The 27,090-nt window shown below is 38.1% G+C and overlaps 1 protein-coding gene across 5 annotated transcripts in view; it reads left to right on the forward strand.

Annotated features, from left to right (window-relative positions):
- The window catches only part of KLHL32 (kelch like family member 32), a 151,452-nt gene that overhangs the window by 95,678 nt on the left and 28,684 nt on the right, over positions 1-27,090 (forward strand). For 4 of the 5 annotated variants that reach the window (XM_075087321.1, XM_075087320.1, XM_075087318.1 and 1 more), the window contains one exon: positions 14,953-15,168. The exons of the other annotated variant lie outside the window; for it this stretch is intronic. In XM_075087321.1, the coding sequence (XP_074943422.1) occupies positions 14,953-15,168 (216 nt within the window). The remainder of the gene's footprint in view (positions 1-14,952; positions 15,169-27,090) is intronic. 5 annotated transcript variants of the gene reach the window in all.

The following is a 27,090-nucleotide window of genomic DNA, read 5'->3' on the forward strand; positions in this document are numbered from 1 at the left end:
CGGGCCCTTCCTGCCCAGGCGTGGGCAGCAGGTGGCAGTGTGAGTCCATAACAGTTTGAGCAGATAAATTCAAGCTGAAATCAGAAAAAATGAAAGAAAAATTATTTATTTTTACTCCGTATTAGTCTTCTGACCTAATCAGTAAAAAAGTCATTATTCACACAACACTGGGCAATATGCATTGTAATTTTTAACAAATAATAGGAAACTGTTAATGTTTTCACAGGAAATACAGTTCTGTCTTGTGCAGCAATGGTCATTTATCACTGCACTTTGTGAAATCACTCATTTGTTCTAATTTGAATGTAAATGACTCTAAGGTTTTACAAATAAGGTGACAGACTCACATAAATGTAATTGCAGGGTTCATCTCTCTCTTTTTATATATCACTCATTAAGTTATGAATTAAATACATCGTATTAAACCAGGGGCATGTCCAATGATGATATTGTAATGGCAAATTACTCTATGCTATTAGAGGTGTATTTTTTATTCATGGACATTAATTTGTCATTAAGCGGCATTAGTTTAGCACTTTTATGTGGAAGACGTGACCTGAAAGAGGAGACTTACAGCTCTAATGTGAAAGAACAGGAATACAGGCACCAGATATACAGAGCTTCTTTCTTTTTTTTTTTTTTTTTTTTTTTTTTTTAACCTCCTGTAAAGAAGCAGGGGGACGTTTTATTTAAATTTGCTTTGATCTAAAGCAATTTGAGTTGTGTTAAGCCATTTTAGCAAAGGTATTTCTGAGACATGAAAATGCTTTGGTTATAAAGTATTTACCAATATGGGAAAAGCCAGAATGCTAAGTACGAAATGGTGACTATAAATCATTTGTAACCTATGAACCCAAAGAGAACATTGGCTCTGAAGTGAGTTACAATCTGATTTTTATCTCAGCATTATCACTGTGGCAGAGTGTTAATTGTCCATCTTTTCTTTCCTCTGTACTGGCTTAGCCAAAAGAGAACGGATTTTTTTTTTCCTTCGTAATTATGAAGGAAATATTTTTTACCTCCTCTATATTTTGTATTTTTAAACAGACTAGTATTATTTTCACAGGGGTCAATTTCAAGTCTGCAATGTTAAGGAGGAGCAGAATCTTTCTTGAGAAAATGTATTATCTGATGGAATTTGAGAGGCATGTTGGCACTTGAAGTATTAAACTGAGGAAAATAGTGCATGCCTTGGTCTGCTTTGTCATTAAAAATATTAGAAAGGCCTTGTAAATTTCATTTTCATTTTACAGTCAGTTTAATAGGGCTATCCTTTCAAAACCTTGTTTACTTAATGGTGGAGATGGACTGAAGTCATAATGATCCAAGTTGATATGTCCTCCAGTTTGGCAGCATTTGCATTTTAGACTTCAATGAGAGATCATCTAAAGAAAAGGCAAAAAGTCTGAACTTGATACAAAATTATGTAGTTGATTCCCTGCCCACCCCCCATTATATGTTATCTTTTTCTGAATGGCTTAATCATTACTGTTTGGTCCATCTATGTGAACTGCTCACAACACACTCAACTAGTGTGTTGTGCTTGTTAAGAAGAAAGATTTCTAATGGCAACGACCTAAGCCGAACGTATACATAAGTAGTTTCAGAAATGGAAGTACCCCAGATTCCCATCTAGTTCTAACTACTGTTAACTATTATTTCAGTACTTATTAGAGAAACTTTTTTTGCTGAACCAGTTCAGTTTGTAGGAGAGCACAAATAAGGAAACAAGTTCCATGTAAGGCTGTTGATGTTTTCCAGTAGATCTCTTAGCTGCAGTAAATGTAACAGCATTTTAGTACATTCTGTCGTTTATAGTGTTTTGTTCGCACAACTACATCAGAGTAGAATTTGCCAGGGAACCAGTGTCTTGCTTCAGAATTGTAATGTAGAGTAATTCTATTTAAAACAAAAACTCAATTTCTGTCCAGGGTATTGAGTAGGCCTTAAACCCAGAATGAAAATAAATGTATGCATGCTGTCTTACTGAATCTCAGCCAATATGTAATCAGGGCTTTGAAAGTTATGAATTGTCCTCATTCATTTCACTAATTCCAGGAGTTAAAGATACAAACGTAAAGATTAGTGGTATCAACAACTTTATTAACAATCAATAATGTCCTGCAAGTGTGTTATTCCAAACTGAAAAATGTTTGTAACTTCATTCTCTTATTTTCCTGTGTAATCTAATCTAAACATCTGTTTATTAATTCGGAGGAAGTTGCTGCTAAAAGTCCCATCTGTTTCAACAGGGTCTTACAAAATTTGTGATTTCTACCACAGAGTGTGTCTAGCTGCATAGGTGGCATTGGATCTTGAATGACTTAAACCAGGACTTTTATTTGTGGTTCAGCAGGAACTGAGCTAGTAACGCATGGAATTGTCTCTAGAGTAATTTTTATAGGAGCTGTTGTGCCCTCTGGATTAGAGGGGTAGTAATATATTGGCTGGAACTTGCCTCGTAAACACTTTGACCTTTGTTGTGAAAGTCTCAAGTGCCACTCAGAGGAGGTTTTTTTTCTAAATTCCATTTCAGTGTTTTCTCTTTGTTTACCATAAACCACATCTGTTCTAATTATATATGCAAAAGGCCTTGAATTTCCAGAGCATCTAAACACACCTGTTTATCATGGGGAAAGTATTGTAGTAACCTTAGGTATGTTCAGTCCCCAAAAGACATTTGGATTGGAATTCCCACTGACTTGAAATGGCACGCTGTGGACATGGAGCATGCTAGGAGGACAGGCCCAATGTCATATGCCAGGCCCAAAATCAGTGTTTATATGTGCCTGTGTTTTGGCTTTGCCCGCCTCACAATATTTTTATCCATATTTGCAGTGTTCCCATCTTCATTGGGAACTGAAGTATGCAGAGAGTATATGTATACAATGGTGATGCCAAGGACCCCCAGAGACTGATATTGACTGTTTACTGTAACTAAATAGTTGAAAGTATTTGACTGCCTAGATACTGTTGTGAGTCTTAACTTCCATGTGCATTATACACCATTGGTATAAAGTCCTAATCAAGTTCTAGACTCATAGCACCATTCAGCCCTGGACCAGAAGTTGAACTGATGAATGGGACTTACTGAAAAGGAATAAAACAAGTAACAAAAATGATCAGTGTGTGTGGTGAATATTTTGGGGTGGGGGAAACCAAACAACATTAGGTATATGTAACCGTTGATAAGCTATTGTTAGCATTTTGCTTTTAAGTGTGGTTGAAATCTTTTGAAATGTGGATGTTTTAGCAATATTTCTTACAGAAATTTGTGTTTGAAAAGGACTAATTTTTATAACATTGCATGGAATAATCACTGACTATCAGTAGTCCATTTTTAAAACCAGTGACTGTTCTTTTTCGTTTAGCTGCAGAAATACATTCTTTTTGAAGTAACTGAGCTATGTCCCTCCTCTAAATGTCCCTCTAAATGCCCTCCAATTTTCTGTTAAAGGGTGTCTGGCTTTACTTCATTCTGATTGTGTTTTAAGAGGAATGCAGGAGAGGGGCCCTTCATATACTTCAGGATTTTGAGATACTGGCAAGCGCCTGTAGTTGTGAACACTTAGAAATTGGGCCTACAATGATGTATTCTGCTTTTAAAGTTGGTGTCCTCAAGGTGAAATCTTGACGCCAGTGAGAATTTAATCGCTTGGTTACATGTCTTAAATATATGATGCATTGATGAAATATTTTTCTATATTTCTGTGGGGAAAAAAAGCCTTGGTGGTAAAGCATGGAAGGAAATCTGACCATTAGCTGTTTGAGATTCAGGGTGGGGGGCACTTATTTTTTATTTTTGGTAAGAACTGCTAGAAACTAAATGAACAAAAGTCGGCATGATCTCTGAAGGCTTATGCCTTCCTGATGTTTAGCACCTTCAGCAATGCGAACATCCACATGTGTTAGTTTTGGGAGGACTTGTGGCTTATTTGGCACTACTGAAGGTAAGATGTAGGAAATGTCAAACTGGACATTGACTCAAGGCCTATTTTTCACATTTGGGCTTTGCCCTTTCTAGGTTTTCTGGTTTTGAGAGTCAGATTTAAAACAGTTTCCGACCAAGAGAATGATTAAGTGAATCCCTAGTCAATAATGCTTAAAATACAAGCAAATTCCCCTTGATCCTCACACATACTGAACTCTCTTCTTTTTTAATTCAGTGGTGCTTCCTGAATTTTTTTCATTTTTTTAACTTTTTTTTTTTCCCTGTATGTGAATTAATACTATCCCTTTTTATGCTGTTTACCTCCTGAAATCAGTTCTGATTATTATGTAGTAAACCTGCTAATCAGCATAGCTCCTAGTCCTGGGAAAGAGAGATGATCTTCTCACTGCATAAATTCAGGGACAGAGTGTTGTAGAGGGTTTTATTTTACTGAGACATAATGCTTATACAAAGCATGTTACAGACATTTTGCTGATATATGGAGCTGTATAAATAACTTTAAATTGCGTTAAGGTTGAGAGTGGGTAAGAAAAGAATTCTCTAACTACTAGAGCACTGGAGTGGATTCCAGGCATCTGAGGTTCTGTTTTCTGTATCTTCAGCATAATGGGAAATCTTTTAAACTATTCTTCTGCTCCTCCATTTTTCTCTGTAAGATGAGAATTTGCCTTGGTTTAGTGTTGTGAGCAAAAAATTTCTTAGTGAGTTTCGACTTGAGGTCAGATATTGCAGGAGCATAGAAATACCTGCGCAAATAACAGTTTTCCAAATAAAATGGAAGTGTTGCCTTTTTATCATTCACATACGTCTAAGCAGGTTCTTTTAACTGCTGAGTACCTTCACATCTTCCTGCAGCTGCAACAAGTCTCTTGCTCTTCAGAGAAATGCAAACCCTCAGAGGTCAAATTGTGCAAATATTTCCTTCTTTACTTGTACATACAATTGATTAAAAAATTGTTTTATTGCAGTAATTATTTTTAATGCAGGGTTGCAAAATGTTTGTAATCACATGAAGGCAATGCAAACAGTCCTGTACTTCCTAGTCCGGGGGCCAGGATAACTTTGATCCTACATTCATGAGCCAGAAACTGTTTTCTGAGGATTTGGTCAGAACTTTGCTTTCATATATTCTGTCCATTTTATAAATATCTTTGCTCAAGACTGAATCGTCCAGGAGTATTTATTTTATTAAAAAAAACCAAACAACCCCCAAACAAACAAAAACAAAGTTAAGCACCTTAAATCTTGCAAAGTTGGTTTTCCAGCCTATAGTGTTTTCATATCCTTAAAGTGTGGACGTCAGAACTGGGACCAATATTTGAGCAGTAGCCTTAAAAATGCAATGTTAAAGCAGCAAGAGGGTTTGTTTCTTTTATTGGACAGTACTTGGTGTGCATTTTATGACGAGCTTTTTTTTTTTTTTGCACTGTTCCAAGAACTGATGTTGCTATTTATGACCGATTCTTAGTGCCTTCTGATGGGCTGTAAGTGTTGTTCCAAATAAAGCCTGGTGTATTTTCTGTATCGGCTGTGTTACTAGTTCCCAGGTTGTTTTTTTTTAATGTGATCACTTTGCCAGGAAGGCCAGACAGTACTTTTATTCTGTCATTCTCATAATTTGTTAGCCCACTGCTTTTACAGAGTCTTCTGCAAGCTCTGTGGGCAAAACTTACCATTCTCCAGTTCAATTAAACTGTTCACACTATTGGACCAAGAATCAAGTCCTTGAGGTTTTTGCTGGAAAATGTTACACTGCTTTATAACTTACCATAATAACTTCATTTTGAGATTGTCATTGAACAAATCTTTGATCCATTTAAGATGTGTCCTACTAAAAGGATATAATCCTTTTATGAAATACTCCTGAAATTTATGAAATACCATAATACTCAACTTTCTCTAATACTCTTTTTGTTAAATTTGTCCCACTTTATTCTGCCAATATTTCTTTTAAACTTGGGAAAATGAACTCTTTTATGGTTTCCAAAAAATAAGTTCCCCTACTGATGCTTTGTATGAAAGGAGTAAGTCAGGTGTTAGTAGTTTGCTGGGGTGATGTGATCCTTACAACGCATCAGGAACTACTCATTTCAAACTGGTGACTGCTTCTGCTTTGTCTATCAAGATCATACTCGGTATTGAGTTATCCTGCACTGGATTCAGCCTTTCTGTAGACAGAGTATCACATACTGCCTTAAAATTCTGAGAAAGTTTTGTTGCTTTGGCTTGTTTAGCAAATATTTCTGAGATTTGAATTTGTCTGTGTTAATTAACCTGTCCTTCAACACATTTTAGACAGTTTGTTTCATTCTCTGGTGATATTAGATGTCCAGCTCACTACAGTTACCTGTTTCCAACTCTCCATTTTTAGATGTGTTTATTAGCTTTGTAATCCTTAAGCATTTGGTGACAGGCTGTTGCCTGGGAATCTGAAGCAGAGACAGGTTCTTAAGAAAAGTGGTCCCTCGCTGGGTTTATTATGGAGCACACGTATACATCATTGAAATGTTCCAGAAATAAAATGTCATAAAGAGATTCTGAAACAGAGTTGTTTTGAATCATCTTATATATTCCTTGCACATGAAAACCTCCCCTGCTCTTATTTATACCTAGAGTGTTAACACTAGTGTATTGATAATTTTGGAATATGCTCCTTGTTTGTTCTTTAGCACAACATCACGAGTGTTGACTTCTGTTTTTAGTTAGTGACTACCATGCTATTATCCATCTTCATCATTATTCATTTATGTTTATGCAGAGCAGTTGGAGGAACTATCACCCAGCCTCCTTGGGAAGCCACGTCTTCTCTGGATTGTGATTCTAACTCTCCTGCTAGATTCCAGTACTGTTTGCCCCTTGTTATGGCTGGGCTTCTTGTTGGGATCCATTCTCCTGTTCTTTGGTCTGGGTTTTTTTCATCCTTCTGCATTTAAAAGTGATGGTGGCTTTCTCTGACCCGCCGGGCCTCCAAAGTGGCTCCTAAGCAGCACAATAGAAACGGACTTTCAGCCTTCAGGTTTTGTCCTTGTGATTTGGCCCACAGCGGACTGTGATGCAGGCAGAATCTTGCTCAGCTGTGGAAGCTGTATTCACAGACAGCACAGCTAGAATGGGATGAGATTTTAGCTGCAAAGTTCAAAGAAGTCATTACTGAGCATATACAAACCAGTTATTTTTTCTAGAGGCTGATGAGAGGGGTCAGTGGAAGTTTTTCACAGTGACGGCAACTCCTGTGAGCTATTTCCCTTCTGAATATTTTTCATGTGGAAAAGCAATGGTCTTTTCCTGTCAGTCTCATTCTTAGTAATGTGTAATATGCTTTTTGAGATGTTTTCAAGAGATTTTAGAGAGATTCATCTTGAGGCTGGAAGACTTCAGCTTTTAAGTATTAAATGTCAGCAAAATAGGAAGTTCTTGAAAAAAGGCATTGGAAAGGGGAACTGCCATGTGTCTTAATACCTCTGTTAACAGATCTATCAGTAATGTGGGTTTTGGGTTTGATTGTTTTGGGGTTTGTGTGTGTTTGTTTTACTCTCCCCTTCCCCTCCATGCGGGTAATGGAGACTGGAGATGGGGGGGATTAAGAATAAAAGTCACCCTCTACTGTATGTTAGAAGCATATTTTCTACTTGTATTTTCACTATGTTTGAAAGTGTTCATATTTTATATTGATATAAAACTTACTTTTTCACAAAATTAAGGGCATTTCCGTGCCTACTTTTGAAACAAATCTTAAGAAAATCACTGAAATAATTTTTCTCCCAATAAGTAACTGGTATGTACCAGTACAATTATAAGATCCATTACTCAAATATAGAACAAAATTAAATAAGCAATTGGAAAATAATTTCTGAGCATCCTCAGTAGAATCTACTGCATTTCGGTGGATCGTACTCAGTTCCCATTTGTAACATGGCATATTATTTCCATCCTGCCTGGCAGACAGAGGGCTGCTACTGTGTCTCACTTGAGGACCAAGTTTACAGAGAATTTTCCTGTATTAAATCATAGGATGGGTTTGAGTTACTAATGTGATACCATCATGCAAAAGGCAGTTTGAGTCTAGGATAATGCAAGGTAATTTATAAACCTAAGGAAATATTAATGCTGGTGTACAAGGTACTGCTGAAAAATCATGAGTACTGGAAAAGTTTGTCCATGCAGAAGGATAAACGAAGTCAGACTGGGAGAGGTGTAGAAAAGGGCAGCTAAGATGATCAGGAAGGCCTGTTTTACGTGAGGAGATTAAAATAGCTTGACTTGTTTAGTCGAGCAAAATGAGGGCTGAGGAGGAATACGATTGCTTTGTGTAAATACATCAAGGGAATAAATACTGGGGGAGGGGGGAGCAGGGAGAGAGACAGAATGCTGTTAAAACTAAAAGATAATGTTGGCACAGGAACAAATGCATATAAACTGTCTGAGTAAATTAAGCTGGAAATTAGGAGACAGTCTCAAAATCAGCTGAGCCTTCTCGTAATAGTAGTTGGGAGCAAAAACAGAGGGAGTTTTAAGATGATCTGTCTTCATTTATGACAAAGATGATTTGATGAGCTTGTCCAGTATAGTAGGGGAATAGGCTTCCACTCCTGTATTCTTATGGCCTTAAACTGTTGTTATAGTCCGCAAAAGAATTGGAAGTAATAGTATTATATAGTCCTATTTTTCTTTATTCTTTGTGTTGACAGTAATTGGTTTTTTAACTGCTACTCCTTTGCAAACTTTGGGTTTCTAAAGGACAAAACTCACTCTTTCTGGCTTTGAGAATATTAGCAACAAAAAGAAAAGTGAACATTTACCATAAAGGATTGCAGGTGGTTGATGGCTTAGCCAAGTAGTTTTCAGCTTTCCTCAAGCACTGCAGTAACTCTGAAGAGTTAGCAAACATATAAAGTGGTGAAACATCTGTAAAGACAATGTACCAGTAGTCTGTGATTTCTGCTGGAGTAAAGAATGCAGGATAATGTCATTCCTCATAACATATTTGAAGAAAAGACAGGCCTACCATAATTGGCAAAAACTGTAAATATTGATAAATCTGATTAAATCCTCCCTTTGGGTTTCTACTGTCTGCAATGGTATAAAAGGGCAAGGTGAAGGGTTAGACGATCTCCATATTCCATTTCAGGCCCTGTATTTTTATTTGTTAAATAATACTGATTGCTACACTTACCTTGCCAGGTATTCCTGGCAAGGTATGAAGGCAGGTGAGATGTGAAGCTTTTCATTCGGGGAGTTTCTGTGCCAGTTGCAGTTTAAACAAAAACAAAACAAAACAAAAAATTTAAAATTCCCACAGCAGCATCTGTTTAGCAAGGGAAAGCAGCTAAAGCAGCTATTGAAAACTCTGCAGAACCTTACCTGTGGTTGTTCCAGTGGTACCATGAAACTTTAACTGAGTAGTCTTAATGTTTCATTATTATATTTCTTTCCGTGGTACACATAATCACGTATGCAATATATGAAAGGTACATATAACCAGGGCTACATAAATATTTAATTGGATTGCCATTTGAAAATATTTATACTATTTAATAACTTAGATTAATCTAAGATTCTAGAAAATGTTTATTTTTTGGTTTCTCATGCATATCTGCATATGGCACATTTCACTTTCTTTTTGGAAGACCACACATTTGCTTCATCACATGAGCAATCTGAGAATGTCATGTCTCCACTGTGCTTGTTGAGGTCACAGGCCTCCTCCGTGCCTTTGAAGAGGGTGCTCACTAGCACCAGCGGGCAGGTTGGAACTGAAAACTCAGCAGATATAGGTAAACACTAAGTGAGAAGGGAAATGACTTCTCACAGGGAAGAGGGCAAATCGTAGGGCTGAAATGTTTTGTTACTGTTGTTCTTGTACTTAGCCCCAGACCTACTTTGAAATCACAGCAAGGATGCAAAATAACTCTTTGTACTTAAAAGGGAAAATAAAAGCAAGAATTACAGGAAGTGTTGAGACAGCAGTGATCTACCAGAAAAATTAATTTTATTAAAAAACGAGTCATTTAAAAAGACATCCTTTACTGTGCCTATAAATATATCTACAGTCTGCACTGACCTTGTAATAAATGTAAACATAGTTTTACACATTGCAAAATTCTGACGCAGCTGTTCCACTGTGACTAGGCTTCAGCAAAATGTCTTTCATGTTTCAACCGGATGGCTTTGGTGTTCAGTGGAGGAAATTTTCAAATAAGGTCTAAAATACAGTTTTTGAAGGATTTGTGCTTATGCTAGGTATTAAGTAAGTGTGTCTGTTGCTGTGATAGGGAGTATGTGCGTGATCTATAAGTTCTTAGGTAAGTGTGTGAGGTTTTGCAGAACTAGAACCTTTCATATAAAACGAAGAGCTAGAGCTGACAGAACCTGATCTCTTCTCTCTTAAAGTTGGGTTGATCCCTTTTGTTGTCAGAGAAGTATATTTTTATTTGATGCTACAGTTTTTCATTTTATTACTATCCCTTATCTATTTAGAGTCTGTCTTTGCTATGATTTATGTCAAGGCTCCCTTCTGAATGGTGCCACTGGTTCATAGTATTTAACATAGCAGAGTACCTGGAGGACTTGGGGTCAAGACCCTGTTGTGCTAGGCGCTGCTTAAGGATTTCGAATGAACACGTCCCTGTCCCGGAGGGCTCACACTTCCTTTTTAGCTTTAAAGAGGCTGAACCCCTTTTAGGAAAAGGGGAAATAGTGTCACCATGCAACTCTTCTCTGTTACAGCAGCAGGGCTAGTCATTTAATACCTTGATTTATAACAATGTTGTAATCTAAATAGGAAGCAGGTGGAGTTACAACTGGGTACGATACTTTGGATATTAATGGCTTGGCTTGGCAGTGGAATTCTGAAGCTGTATATACTTTTTCTGTCTTAATTATGCATTCATTAAAAGCTTTTATACCCAACAGAATAAAGTAAATATTGTTTGATCTCTGTAGTGTGCTCCCAGACTGTAGATTTGCACAGCAGGGTCTTGATAATCTGAATAAATTGTATTTCCCCAAGGAGTTTATCTTTCAAATAAGGTCATAAAGAAATGCATTCTTTCCCCTTAGTTCTCCTTGTGCTTTTTCTGCTATTTATAACACAGAGCAGAGGAATAGAAGTATATCGTAGTCTGCTGTGTACTTGGTTATGATTAACTCTAATTTATCAATCTGTTACTTACATCCTTTTCTGTGGCTTGGGCAAGGCAATTATTCTTTAAAGTACGAACGAATAAAGATGGATTTGGAAGTAATTTAAATACAATGTTTATGTCTATTATTCCTGTTTGACAATTTATCGTATCTCTATATTAAAATACCCCTCCATATTAAAACAGGGACAATGTCACATCATTTATTTTGAATATGTAATATTGTCGTCTTTCAGATTGTTTGTTTGGAAAACTGATTTTCTTTTATGAGGGTTTTAAATGTCAGCTCATTGTTAAATTGGTTTGGCATCTAAAGGTTGATGCTACTGAATCAGAAGACCAGTAGCGTGTAGAACAATGGATTCTCTTACTTCAGAGAGGGGGGAAGTGTGGGGGATGTGTAGTAGGTAGAATGCATAGCATCAAAGAGAGTTTCTCGTTTTAGAAGTAGACACTGATAAATAATTTGGCCAATTTATTTAAATTGGTTTGAGTTTACTGTGAGATTTTAGACCTATTTCAACTGCTAGTTGTAAGACCTGTATATATAAATTTACACCTATTTTCTTAGTCTGAATGTGTTTCAGCGGTGTAACATACATCGTATTAGAAGAGATAGGATCGCTACCTTCCCTAATTCTCTTTAGCTCTTAGTGACGGTTCTGCTTGTGTTCATATTTCATCCTTCAGCTCAAAAAAGATAAGTGGCATATATTTAAAAGTTTATAGCAACAAGATTAAAAGTTTCATAGTTTACATAAGCCTGTTTTGTATCGCATGTTTTTAAAGAACTTATACTGCGATACAGCATTGGAAGAAAGTTGCACGTAACTTTGTAAATTTTGTAGCTGCTCTTTTAACGCAATAAAATAAAATCTGTGGAATACAGATTTCCTTCCTGTTGGATTTTTTTTAAAGCTAGAAGATAAGGTGCTTTTTTTTTTCCCCCCCTTTTTTTTTCTCCCCAACGAACTTACATACTGCATTTCAGTCTGCTGTTTCTGAAAGTCTTAGCATATATGAAGAGCCAGGTTATCTGATCCGTGGTATATACCTTGCAATCTCAGTGTGATATTTTTGCTCTCTTGTATCATCACAGAGACAGTAATGTATAGTACTGTATAATTTTGATTTGAATATTGGTATGACAGTCTGATAACTTTCATTTGTGAAAGCTAATGCCCTACTTGCTTCTTTTTCTGTGAAATACAAACCTGGAGATCAACTCTAACCTTACAAATCCAGAAATGAATGTTTCTAATTACAGACCAAGACAAGTTTTAACAAAATATAGTCGCAATATTCATCAAGCAGTAAACCGTAAGTCCAGCAGGTCACTAACACGTTGTTAGGCGAAGCGTCAGAAATCCTTTGAAGCTTACCAATGAAAATAAGTAAATAAATAAACCCCCATAATAAATAAATAAATAGACACATAAATAAATAAGCACCTGAAATAAGTGAGCACACACAAATAAAAATAAATAATATTGTAAATAAACAACTGGTGAGAGTTTATTTATTCATCCATAAGTAGATTTGGCCTCTTCCACTGCATGACAGCTCTCAAAAAAAACCAACTTCAATTGGTGTTGATTTGAAGGGATTGGGGGTTTGGGGGATCATCAAAGATACTGAAACCAAAATTGAAGGCTCACCAGTGTCTTTTCGATTTCACTGAAAATGTGAAGATTTTTCAGGGGAAAATTGCATTTGTGTGTCATGTTACTGTTTCTTTCTAATGAGGAAAGATTTTTTTACGATATGTCCAATTTTGTCCTCTTTGGAAGTCCACCAAAAGCCATCTGTCCTCCTCCATTGACACTTAGTGGGGTTTGATCAGGCCTGTATTTCAGTTGGGCTGTTGAGCCTCAGATCACAATGCTTAATTATTCATTTGTTTATTTTAATCCTCCCCAGACAGAGCTGTTGACTACAAAAGAGCTCAATAAATACACACTGAGCTCTTCTGAATTTCTTTCTGGATGTTTGGCATTCATTCAATCAGGGAGCTCTTTGAAAAGATCATCTTCCAAACCAAGGACAATAAGCCATGGTTGTTGCTTGTCAAATGCTGTGATGTTTACTTGGATGCTACCCCTTTGCATTGTTGCCACCATTGCATGGCCATCCCAGAAGTGCTGGTTTGAGGCACCATCTGCGACCTGCAGGTATTAAATCACCGAGCAAGCACACAGACTAGGTACTTCTCATGTAAGATTCATTCCTTTTTCTGTCTTTCTGCAACTGTGGAGGATTTATCCTTACCTCTTCTATGTTCAAGTGAAGAGGAACTGACACTAGCGTATCTGTGGCTTTTGGGATGACTGCTGGTAGTGCTTGTTCTGACAACATAAAGAACTTTGTTCTTCCAGCAAAACAATGTGAAACTCCTATGCGGCAGTTTAAGTAGATAATGAATAGGATTTATCTTTGATGTACAAGCCTGCCAGGGAAGGCGTGCCGTTCAGACTGGGAGATGATGTAACAAGCGGGAGCCTCCACAGGGATTTCATTCCGTTTCCTCTAGTACTGACTCCTCTAAGCAGGTGAAAAAAATTCTTTCTCCACTCTCCATTGCATATGCATAAACAGCTCCACAGTCATTGGGACAGCCACCCAATTCACACGTTCAAGATGTAGTCCATAAAACATTCCAAAAAACCCCCTCTTCGCACTTTCCCATCTTCCCTGTTGCTCTGCTCTATCTGCCAGCCGTGCAGCTCATTTGACATTTACAAGATTTCTTGTCAGTTTCATTTGGTGCTGCCATTCCAGCCGGCAGAGCAGTGAAAGTGAAATTGACTTAATTTAGTCTGTTTCTCTTTCCTGCTCTAGTCCCTATGTTAACTAACCAGCAAAGTGAAACTGACAAGACTTCTTGTCGCTTTCACACACGGAGCTGGTCAAGGAGAAGGAGGCTGATAGGGAGCAATGCGGTAAATTGGAAGATGAAAACCAGGATTGCCGAGGGGAGAGGAAGAGAAGTGTGAGCGTGCGGCAGGAACAGAGAAAATGGGTAAACGGGCTTATTTCCCAGACATCCTGGGTGCTTTTCACTAATACAGGTGAATTCTTGGCCTCTCCCCTGAAGAGCGTGTGATCTAGGACAGCGGTAGGTATCTGTCCAGGCACTAATTTACAAGGGATGCCAAGTTGAAAACATTAGTCTGTAAATACAGGTTGTCTGTCACTAGGATGGTAAAAACTTCCTGCACTGAGTTACTGTAGCTTCCGTCTCCGCTGATTTTCTGCTGCTAGAAGGAGAGGGAGAAAGAATACAAGGCCAACATCCACTATAGGTTGATGTCAGTGGTTGGAAAAAAAGGGTCTGTTTGTTCATTGAAGATAAATTTACACGTAATGAAATGTGGCTCAACATCTCGTATTTTGTGAGGTTTCATGGAACTAAAAGTCCTACTGCACAGGTGCTCTAGCTCAATCAAAACAGTAAATAACAAATAAGCAATTGCTTTGTAACAAACCATCGTAGTTAACAAATCTATTTTTTAATCCACTTGTTAGCTCCTGGGAGCTCTTGTCATACAGTGTAAATCATGCTGGTTTATTATCTTATGTACTAATCCATATTTCTTACAGATGCTGTGTGCATATATAACCTTAGCAGTTGCAATATAAATTAGTATTATCATATATATTTGCATATGCACCAGTAACATTTACACATACATTTTGAATGAGACTATGTTAGTTAATTTCAAGTTATATTACCTTCCTTCTCCACAGCTGCAAAAGAACAACCTTTTTTCATTATCTGAGACCTGTGGGGTTTTTTATCTGGTTTGTTTTGGGTTTTTTTTTCTTCTGAGACGTATTTTGTTTGCTTCACCCATTTAGGAATTAAATAGTTTTAATTACTTGGACCTGTATAAGCTTGCGGACCTCTTCAACCTCACTTTGTTGGAGAATGCAGTCGTTGACTTCTTAGTAAAACACCTCTCTGAACTATTGAAGAGTCATCCTGAAGAAGTTCTGGCACTCCCATACTGTCTCCTTCGAGAGGTTTTTAAAAGTGATAGACTCACTTCACTCAGTGAAGAACAAATCTGGCAGGTAAGGAGATCGGTGAACAAGCAGAATGTGTGATACTCTATAAACCACATCAGTAATCTGTTGTTTTGAAACCCTGGAGCAATCTCGAGGGAGAATAAGCACTTGAGCAAAAACTGTGAATAACAACCAAAGGAAATTTTTAAATTAAATCCAAAAAAATGTTGAGTTGTGTTAATGCAATTAGTTTGTTTGAAAGAGAAATTTGCTTTATTGCTTAACTTGTGTTACTCAGCCGTGGCCAGGGATTTTCTTCTAGATCCAGCTTTGCTGGTGGGAAGAGGTGGCCAATACATGCAACTCAATCTTCATTGCCTCTGGTGAGGCTAGTGCCGCAAGCCTGGCAGCAAGCCTGCTCCTGCAGCCTCTCTCATTCGCCTTGGACAAACTTAGCTGTGTATTCAGTAGTCATTCAAATTGTTTAGGCTGCCACAGCTGACTTTGCCTGAAGCAAATTAGTGAATCATCACACAGGCTGCTCTGCTCAGAGATGAGTGGAGGCATGGGTGGAAGGTTTGTGGCAAGAAGCTGGAGGGGGCGATCATTTCTTCTAAAAAATCTGTCTCTAGAAAAGGGCCAGGTTGCTAGCTGTAGAATATTAACGAGAGAAAAGCATTGTGTTGTGCTCTTCAGCATGGAGGGAGGTGGGGTGGGAAACCTAATTTGAAAAAAACATGAAGCCTGTAAAGATTAAAACAAAAACTAACCGCAAATCTGCCCTTGGAAGCATTCCCATCATATGTCTGTAAAAACTACAATTCACAATATAGTAGAAGGAAATCCCTATAACACTGGTTACCCAGACGCTTCTTTCTGTTTCCTTTTTGCTGTCATGTTGTATAGAAGGAGAGTATTTCAGGGTATTTCAAGGTAGAATGTAATTTCCTAAAAAGAAAGCACAGATTTCTTTCAAGCTGGTGGGTTGCCTTGGTCCAACAGAGAAGACTGAGAATCAGAAGACTGATTTATATTTCAGTCCCTATTATTTATCTATTTATCTTTTGGATTATTCTAAGCAAATAATTTCCTCTCTATGCCATCATTTTCTCAAAGTGTAAAATGTGTGTTCATCTGTGGGACACTTCATGTTCTGTAGATGAATAACATCATGCAGGAACAAAATACTTATTCTTAAAAAATAAAAACACCTAGTTAAGCTCTTCAAACCACGACGACAGTATTCAGATGTAACATTAAGGCTTTAGATTCTAGAGTATTTTACAAAGATTATGTTTTCTGCAAATGTTAATGTAAAGTTAGACCCTTGCCTGTCCTAGTCTCTGGAGCATGGCTGTACAACACAACCTGCAGCACACTACCCATGAGGGTGGGTTTGGTTTGGTTTTTTTAGGCGTGATACTCTGGAGCACTAGCCCTTTATTGGAAAAGGTTTTGATGTACAAGTTCATATATGGGGCGTGGCTGATTGGCCAGTTGGGTTTTATAGGGTTAGTGAAATATAGCTACACGCTTGGGTATGCTTTTGCTGGAAAAGTTGCTATAGAAAGCGACACAAGTATTATTTAATGCCCGCTCAGGAATGAACAAGCATATACAGAGTAATACGCCCTGTGCAACCTGTTGAAACAAAGTTTGGGAAGTAGGAGTTTTAAAATCTTGTGTCATTGTCCTGTCGTGTAGAAGAACTCAGAAATAATTTTGTTTCAATGACTGGAGTGTTAATTAACACGTAATTAGGTAAATATGACAAAGCTTCTGTTTCTGTTGCACGGTCATGCTGGAGAGAGATACTTATAGGTAATATGCTGCTTTTTGAGTGACAACAAACTCCACACTGTCCATTTAAATGTTATCATAATTGCCTCTCTAAAGGTTACTAATGCTGTTCCGAATAATTTTTTAAACTAGTTTTCTGCCGCAGGCAAAACGTGCATGTGTCTTTTTAATTCAGTCTGTACAACCAGGAATAAATATGTATTTATAAATATTACAGGTCTCCAGAATGAATTAAAAGACACACATAAATATTTACCAATTTAGACATTCAAAAGGCAATAAGAAACTGGGTTTTTTTGCTTTATCTTAGTAAATAAGTAATTCCCTCATAGTCAACCCAATAGAAGAAAATCAAATCAGACCAGTTATATTGCCTCAAGTGTAGTTAAGTTCATCATTTTTGCTAAGGTTATAGTGGTAATGCAATATACCATGGAAGAATCTAATATTCAGCCCAGGGTGAAGATTGGGTATGCCAGAGGATTAGTGTCAGGGTGCTTTATAGAAGTGAAACTTGATGGACAGGCTGGAGACAGATCTACAGAATCTCATTAAATTGCTGAATTGTTCATTACTGAGCACTCTCACTGTAATAAAGTGCTCATTGACTTTGACAAATCCCCATCCCATGTCTTAAGGAAGAACAGCAAAGCAAGAGGTGTTGGGGAAGCTGAAGGAAATTGGCACAAAGTGGGGCAGGTAATAGAAAAGCTGATGGGGGATGCTACCATTTGATTTGTCTGTCTTACCTGTGACTAGCGTGGCCTCCTGCGCACACGCATGCGTGCATGTTACGGCAATATGAATTCAGTATGTCCCCGAGGCACCTTTAGTAGCAGGGCTCCCACGAAGCCCTAAGCACAAATTAAAGCTTTTCTCAGAGAACCTCTGGAAAGGGTGCCACTCTCTGCAGAGCACAGTTATTTTCACTAGTTTAGATTCCCAGTGTCTACTGGGCATTTCGATCGTAATGCACCTAAAGATTAAGGCAGTTATTTTAATGCATCAAAATGTGTACACGGAGCAATGCTTGAATGTGATTTAAACTGAAGTGACTGAAGCTCATATCTGGCACATTTTTGATTTTTTTGTTAGACTACCAATTCACAGCTGCCCAATTTTTGTGAATATGGTGAAATATAACCTTGAACAAACCCGGTTTGAGAAAGTTACAGTAATTTTAATGTCAGCATACTAGGATGTGGATTAATGTAAAGTACTACAGTAAATCCTGTTGATACTTTCAGAAAGAAAGGTATAGCTTCCAAACCAGGGTAAAGTGGTAAAACTAAGTAGGTCATTCCTCTTTCTACCCCTTAAAATCTTAGGAAACTCTTTGGTCTAATAATAGGTGTCTTATTTTTAGTGGAGGCAATAGACAAGGAATATAATAATGTATTTGTTAAAACAAATAAACAACAAAAAGAAAGCCCACCAGAAAACCTCCAGAGGCTGTGAAATTTGAACAATTTACTAGCCTACATCATTAGGGTTTTATTTTTTAGCTAGGCTAAGCCAGTAACAATGATTCTTACATGACAAAGGATTTGTTTCCATATAAATTTTTTCCATTTTACTAGCATGTGAGATTATGAGATACTATTTTGTATATATGAAATTTATGATTTGTCAGCTGCATTTAAAATTTGAGTATAAACTTAAAGCAGTGACATAGAACAAAGGATTAAATTAAAAAAAAATGAAGGAAACCAAGGAAGAATCCTGAAGAAGTTGGAGGGAAAAAAAAGCAAGTTGTTTGGTATTTTTCCTCTTCATCATGAGCTGTGCAGCATGCCTTTTTTACAGGAAACGGTCATCATAAGGACATAAATGGCTAGTTTATCATGAAGTGAAAAGTGAATCTTTTCATAATTGGCCATTACTAGAAAGGCTCATTGGCTCTACTTCAAGGAAGCAGATGAATTCTTTCCCTTGATAATTGAAAAGGTAACCAACCCTGTAGGACAGAATGTGTTCTCAGAGAAATCTAGCAGTAGAGGGCTTCTTGCTGGAACCTTAGCAAGTAGAAAGCAAGCCAAAGATTTAAGTAATAAACTGATGTTAGCCTTAGCTTTAGTATAGTTATGCCTTATCATGATCATTGTTAAAAATATCAGTGTCATGAGGCTTAAATGTTCATATTTCAAGGATCATACTAATAGTTATTGATAGAAATATCTAGTGGATCATTCTGTCTTCTAGCAGTACATTGGTCAAATGATACTATATTCAGTGCTGCACCTGATCCAAAGTGAACTCTGGAATCACTTTTGGCAAAAAATCTTAACGTAAGATCAGCATAGATTAGTTTCTTCCTTCTCTGCTAGCGGTTAGTAGGTTGCTGATGGATTTTATTTTTTTTTTTAAACAGCTAACATTAAAAATAGATCAATTCTAGTGTTTGCCAATATTTCTTCTGAAGTTGAGGTTAGGAATTTTTTCTTGGGTTTTTTTTTTTACTCTGCCATGCAACTCATTTTCTTGATAATCAACTGATAAGCAAGCAATCTAGGAAAAATTGGTAGATAAAATGGCATGAGTAGTTTATTCTGCTAGAAGGCATGCAGCTGTGTTGTGTCTTTTCCAGGCCTAGGCTCCCAAGACATTCCAGCCCTGTTGACTTCCTTGTGTGCAAGTTGTGAGCTTGTGTTCATAAAGCAGATGTTCCACATATGAAGGTGTAGCACAAGTAATTCCTTCTGTTACTGTGGATGTGATGTGCAAAACCAGTCTTTGGTCTCTGTATTAGAGAAGTGTCTTTGCTTGCATACATAGAAAAATGGAAAAATGGAAGACAGGAAGAGCAGGAAGAGTACAGTGTTACAGGTCAATATGAGTTGTTGACCCACCAGTGTGCCCAGGTGGGCAAGAAGGCCAACTGCATCCTGGCTTGTATCAGGAACAGTGTGGCCAGCAGGAGCAGGGAGGTGGTCGTGTCCCTGTACTGGGCACTGGTGAGGCCACACCTCGAGTGCTGTGTTTAGTTTTGGGCCCCTCACTACAAGAAGGACATCGAGGTGCTGGAGCGTGTCCAGACAAGGGCAACAAAGCTGGTGAGGGGTCTGGAGAGCAAGCCTTCTGAGGCGTAGCTGAGGGAGCTGTTGTTGTTTAGTCTGGAGAAGAGGAGGCTGAGGGGAGACCTTATCGCTCTCTACAACTACCTGAAAGGAGGCTGTAGTGAGGTGTGTGTTGGTCTTTTCTCCGAGGTTACTAGCGATAGAATGAGAGGAAATGGTGTCAAGCTGCATCAGGGGAGGTTTAGATTGGATATTAGGAAAAATGTGTTTACTGAAAGAGTGGTCAGGCATTGGAACAGGCTGCTCAGGGAGGTGGTAGAGTTGCTATCCCTGGAGGTATTTAAAAGACATGTAGACGTGGCACTTCAGGGCATGGTTTAGGAGGCATGGTGGTGTTGGGTTGACGGTTGGACTTGATGATCCTAGAGGTCTCTTCCAACCTTAATGATTCTATCGTTCTATTTTACAAAAATAATAAATGTATAAATCCAATTTCCTTATTACAGTCCTGTTTATCATTTTCCAAGGGAGACTAAAGTGCCCTATTTTCAGCTGCCTTTTCTTACACTTGAGCTCCATTTTGAATCTCCTGGTGGCACTTGTGGAGGGCCAAAAGTATTCGCCAGCAGAAATTGTGCAGTGCCATTGGAAGTTCTGCAGTGTGCACATTATGGCAGGCTGTTACAATGGAACAGTTCTGGGCTGAAGGCAGGCCCACAGACATCATCTGTACATCCCCAGTGATGCCCACATTTTCCCATGTAGAACTGCAGTTTCTAAAGTGGATTGTCATGTTTTGGTACAAGCTTGCCACTCCTTCAGTGCAGTAATTGGAATTTTTCTTTGCTGTCAGTCTTTTGATTCTACAGAGCAATTTTTAACATGGAGAGAGCAAAATGCATGTTTCTCAGGGGTATATATACGTTTTGATGAAATGTGGACTAAGTGCCTTGCTAAATGTGAACTTAAGTTTTACTGCAAAACAACCAACAACATAAAATAATAATGGAAGGAAAGCATCTTGGTAATCAACATTGTGTTTAAACAGTATATTAGCCTTTCACTGTTCAAGAAATAAGCTTAAGTGCTCTCTTGGGCAATAAGCAAAATCATGTTTGGTGGTCTGATGCTCGTCCCTAGTGAGTATTTAGCCTAAGTAGAAAACCACTACACTAAAACATGGCTGTCAGCCTGTTATCAAGAGAGGCATAGGAGAGAAAAAAGGTGTTCGGTGCATATCAAGGCTAAGGTGAATTAGTGAGGCTATATGGGAAAATTAGCATATTGCCCATATGGGTTTTGCTGTGTTTTCACCCCCTCTTTAGTACCCTTTTCATGAGTAGTCTACATAAAAGTGCCAAAAAGCCACCCTTGAATCCCAGCATCCACTGTGCTGGATCTGTGATGGTGCACTGTGTATCACGACTAACTGGAAGCAAGATTAGTTACCCTCAAATTAAAGGAATGTGAAAACATAACCTGTGATAGGATGTAGGTTTACTTTTCCTAAGGCTAATCCTCATAATCACAGGCATCTCATCTGAACTGACTGTGTGCAATGGTAATACTCCTTTTGGTCTTACAGACTATTTGTGTGCAATTCATTTTTATAAACATAGGCATGTGCAGCATTTTTGGTAGGATATCCATGATGTATAGGCCAAGCTGGCAGTTGTGGCACAGGATCTGCAAGGAGATCAGTGTCCACTGGAGCTGCAGGCTAGACAGGGTTTGTTCAGGCTACAGTGGATCGAGGCAGTGGATGTAGGCAGATGAATCTCACACTCTGCTGATGTGCTCAGGTCACACACATATTTCCTGATATAATTTCTGCATCATTTGTAATAGTAATGGCGCTTTGGCTTGCAGTGGAAATGAATGCTGCCCCTGTTGGCACTGTCCCCTTACTTTGTGAAACACCTTCCCCCTTTGTCTGCCTTATCTTAAATCTAACGGGCTCTTAATCTTGTCCTTTACAGTAAAGTTTTGTGAACTTTATATATGCTTTTGTTCTGAACTTTTGAAAGTTTCTGCCTGTTATTTCTTGAATGTTAGCTAATCTTGTTATTTATCAAGTATAGTAATATAGAAAGGGATTTTCTGTATTAAAACTAGGTTCATGTTAGGAGCAACTCTGTGTGCTCTTCTAATTTTCTTTTTGGTACATGTCAGTTCCAATCAGAAAACTTGATTAGTTTGCTGCTATTGCTGTGAGCAATAGATAAATTGCTGGAGGGCATTACTTTTGCTTCAGTGTCCTCCAGTAACATTGCCTCACCTTATTTATCCCAGATTAACTTCAGAACTGCACAGAGCATCACACAGTATTTAGGAAGGCTGCTGTGCTCACAGCTCTTGAATTTAAGTCACTTCTTCAGCTAAGCAATGGATGTGTGCTTTGATTTGGAAAGCCAAAAAGAGGACGCCAAGGTGTGCACACACAGCAAGACCACTTCTGTGATATTGCTTTCTGCATTTGAATTAGTCTGTTACAGTGGGGTTTGTGTTGACTGTTATGTTCTTTGTGGCACCAATCTATTGGAGGTTACCTGAAATATAATTGTATTAATATATAAAAGAAAGCTGCTGAGGCTGTTGTGGTTGGAAATACACGTTACTTTCATTTTTAAGTTAATGAAAAGAACAACAGAAATAAAGTCTAAACCCCACAGATACTATGGATGATCAAACGAGGCAGTCTTTTGATACTTAGTTAATATCTTCCGTTCAGAGATACAAATGTTGGTAATCTCTACTCTTTGAAAATCTCAGTAAAGCTGTTTAACACTGTTTCTGATGGACTTAATCTTGTAGAAAATCATACAAAATGAGCAGCTCTTTTGAGAATTCCCAAGTCCGTATTTCAACAAGTTTTCCTTCCGGAGCTGGTAGAAGCATTACCTCTATTTTCAACCATGGAGCCAAAGAAGATGAAGAACGAAAACTGAATTTGAGGTTGTCTGAAACCATACAAATTGGCATCAATGTATTAAGATAGCTAGAATCCAGTTTTGGCGTTAAGTGTTTCTGCTTGTACCTAAACTAAGTGCGTAAAGTTAGATGAAGTAAATTTGCACCCATATGTCTAGACCTGCTGTTAAGTGGATGCAGTTCATCGTGACTGCTGAAATCTGACCAGCTGTCGTCCCTTGCTATCACTCCTGCCCCAGGACCAGGACACCGATGGCTCCAAGAGGGTGAGGAGGCAAGGAGATGGAAAAGCAGCGGCACTACTGCATGTCCTTGCTTACTCTAACAGGGAGACCGTTGGCAGCTTCCAGATGTGTGATTGAGCTGCGGAGCTGGGGGTTTCGTTGCCTCACGACAAAGGAGTCCTTATGCTCCTTTGATCACCTTGGACTCCCTCGTGCCAGGAAGAAGTGGAAGAAATTATGACAAACATTTTTGTCAAAAAGATCTTAAGAAGCCTCACTGTGAAGTGGCTTCCAGGGTAGAGGTCTGTGTGGGATAGTGATGGCAGATGGAAAGATCACAGTCTCTGAAGTGGGAATCTGCTGAAAAGCTTTCAAACTGCTCCTTTAGGGTGGAGCCTATTTTAACATCTGTGTGAAACTGTATGTAGGTCTGAATTTTATGAGGTTCACCTTTTAGCAGTTGCAGTTGTTTCAGTTCGCTTCAGATGTGATTTAGTTGGTTTAAATAATAAATTTATGGTTGTTCTAACCTTTTAATAGGGAAGCTCTGACTTCCCAGATACGTGAGATATGTTTGGGATCTTAAATGCATTTACAAATGTGGCTCTAAGTGTTTAAGTCAGTTTTAAAAAGAAATAACATTCTTTGGACAATTATCTGATTTTGAAAAATTAATGCATCACTTAAAAAAAGAGTTCTGCATTAATCGGAAGCCCATCGTGTGGATATTAAAGACAACAACATTGGCATCATTAAGAAGGTGTGACTTGATTGAAAGGGAAACTATTCTGTTCTCAAAAAAGCTGAGTGAGCTTCTGCTAGTGTACTTGCTTGTTCTTTTTGTATTTAAAAAGGAATGGGGAAAAATATCCCTTTGTGAAAAAATCAGCCAAAAATAATACCAACTCCTAAAATATATATGTAACTTTGTTGTTGTCGTGCTCTCCTGAGGCACATTCTTCACGGGATTTGAGACAGCAGAAGTAAATTGTCTGCTGACAGAAAAAGGCCTAAATGTTCCCACAGTTAATATTAGTGGGCATGTCCATGTTAAAACAAGGTTCCAGCAGTGCTTCGGTGTTGAAGAATCAGGCTCTCTAATGCGCAACGTGGACTTCAGCAGCTAATATTTGATAACTGTGGGGGTGAAGTGGCTGGGAGAAAGTAGGGGACTCTCAGGCAACTTTTGGCTGTGAGACCTGGATGGGTAAGCCGACGCTGTCCTTGTCAGATAGCTTAGTTCATTCATTAAAATAATAAAGCAGAATAAAACTGAAATAAAGCTCCTGTGGTGAAGGTGCTGGTGATATCACTGGTTAAAAACAAAACAAAACAAAAACCCCCACGCATACAAAAAAAACCCCAAACACCTGGTGATTTCACTCATAAAAATTGACCTTGGTGATTTTGTAGTAACATGGCATGTGAAGAGCATACATATATATAAACCAAGGAGAGTAGGTACTTTGATGTTCGTTCTTGTGTGTGACATGAGATATTAATAATATACAAATCCTGTATAGCTGTTGTGAAGATTATTATAGAAGATGATACATTTTTATGTGATTTGTTAGATTTGCCTATTAAATCTGTAGAAAATTATACCCTAACAATAGGGAGGAAAGGAATAGGAATCTTTCTACATTCAAGAACCATTTAGACTAATTTTCACAGAGCTAAATTGCATTTTTGTAGAATTTTGTTGATTTTGTACCTATTTCATTCCCTAACAATTTTTACTGATGAAAGCTTGTAGATTCCTGTCTCCATAGAGAGCCACTATACTTCTAACACATATTTCAAGGGAAAAAATAACAAGGGAGGAATAGCAATAAAAACAGTGTGTATCGGGTGGTGAAAGATTGTAATTTCCACTTATAATTATGGGCCAGCAGCTTATTTTAATGCTAAATGTGGCTATGTAAAATTTCAGTGAATTTGATGTCAGCCTGAATGTTTCCTCTAGAAATAAAAATGAGCAATTCTAGATTTTGAAATTATGGCTGCTGGGGGAGGGAAGGTCCTTTTCTTCTACCTCCCATGTGCTCTGTCCTCACCGTGTTTGAAAAAAGAGAAATGCTATTGTAAACTTCGATCTCCTTAAACTGAAATCAAATCACGGTTAAGAGTCCTAGTTAGACAGCTGTGTTTGTGAAGAGATAAGCTTCTGTTCTTTGCAACTTCAGAAAAACTTACCAGTGATAAAGCACCAAGCAATGTTGGTTTTACCATCACGACAAATGATGGAGAGCCCAACTTGAGTGTTTTGTGATGCATTAGAAAACAGATGGCAAGAAGTTGTTACCGCAGAGCTTCTTGCCTTTTGATCCAGTTATTAAAGAGCGGCAGATCTACTAGGTTCCATTGGTTTTCGGAGCCTATGAAGCTACATTTTAGGAATGTTTATGGTTGGAGGGGGCTTGCTTGTAATTTCTAACTGATTGTGGATGGACCTGTTTGAAAGGAAAAAGGGAGGTTCTGTCTCTGATGCCATATGTTCTGTTTGGTCTTATTGCTTTGCTTTGCTTTAGATAGATTGTCACCCTCCACGCTCCTTTCTGATGATCTTGCTAAAACAAAAGTTACTTTGACTGCAGGAGTAAGTAGGGCCTTTCCAGCGTGATCAATCCGAGCTCATTTGTTTTATTTGTGTACCCTTCCAGGTGTGCTAGTCATTGCAGTGCACAGGAAAATAGTGGTTGTCAGTAGTGGGGTGGCTGTAACGTCTGCTGCAATAGGGACTGTATGCTAGCTCATACCGGTTTTAGACACATAATTGCATGAATGGAGTGTTGTTGCTAGGGGTTGCACAGGCCCTTGCTAGTTCCTTTGATCATAGTAGAAGAATGAGTTAGGTGAAAGAAGCACAGCTATAGATCTGCCTTTGTAGGGAAGCTCCAAATGACTGTAAAGGGGACTACTCCATGGTTGGAGGACTTGATGATGCAAGAATGCACTTCTTTTGAAGCACACTATGGGGTAGCGTTGTCTTTGCTGCTCCAAGAAGGTCAAGAAAGAATGCAGTGTTTTATTGCCTGTATGTGCTTTTCAGCTGCAAAAATATCTCAAAAACTTTTGTCAGATGATATTCAGGGACCCATTCTGTCCTCAGTCTCAGATACCTGCATCTCACCAGGTTTCATTCTGTGGCGTGGAGCACAAAAACATCCACAGGACTTTGGTAGTGGGGTAAAGAGACTCGACTGTGGACAGGTTGAGGGGACAAAAGATTTTGATTATGTGTCAGCTGTACCATTGCCATCTTCTGTCATATCGCTTAATTTTTCTCTCTCTCTAGTTCCTGTGTTGGGAAAATGGTTGAAATGTACGCTGCTTTCAGAGAAGCTTGAGTTTTACTGCTTATAAATTGCTTTGAGATACTTGGAAGGAAAGCGCTATATAATTTTGAAGTTCAGATTCCCCAGAAGGTGTAAAATGGCAAACTTCCATGAGCTGTGATAATTTACAACAGCTGAGAGTTTACCTTCTGTCCCTACCTTACTTCACTTTGAGCTTGAGTAGATGAAGTTTAGCCTTTCCATTATAGCAACTCTTTGCTTTACTATAATATGATTCATTACCATATATAATGTTATATATTAATGTAGTTCAGCTAGCCTTTTGTAAAACTGATTTTTGATCATAGTTATTTTATTGCAAGGCTAAAAAGCTGAGATATTATTATTGAGGTTAGTTAATATCTTCTAGGTAGGCTTCTGTCTAGTCTCATTTCCACTAAATTTAAGAAATGGTAAAATAAATGCATTGGATAAAGCGTGTGAAAGAAGTAAATACAGTTTTGAAAAGTGTACATTCTCTTCTTAACTGTTGTTATAAAACTCACATTTTTTTCTATGTTTCATAGGAAATACATACATAAAAAATGAAATTAACACTGTCTCTTTCACAAGACTTGTGATAAAATAATGGCCTTTGTGGAAAGGCCAGTATCATCATGTAGCACCAGGAGGAAAGGGAAGGAAGCTTGTGGTAAAGCACTGGACTGAGAATGCAGG

The sequence above is a fragment of the Phalacrocorax aristotelis genome, chromosome 3 (genome assembly GCF_949628215.1).
Source record: "Phalacrocorax aristotelis chromosome 3, bGulAri2.1, whole genome shotgun sequence".
NCBI lineage: Eukaryota > Metazoa > Chordata > Aves > Suliformes > Phalacrocoracidae > Phalacrocorax > Phalacrocorax aristotelis.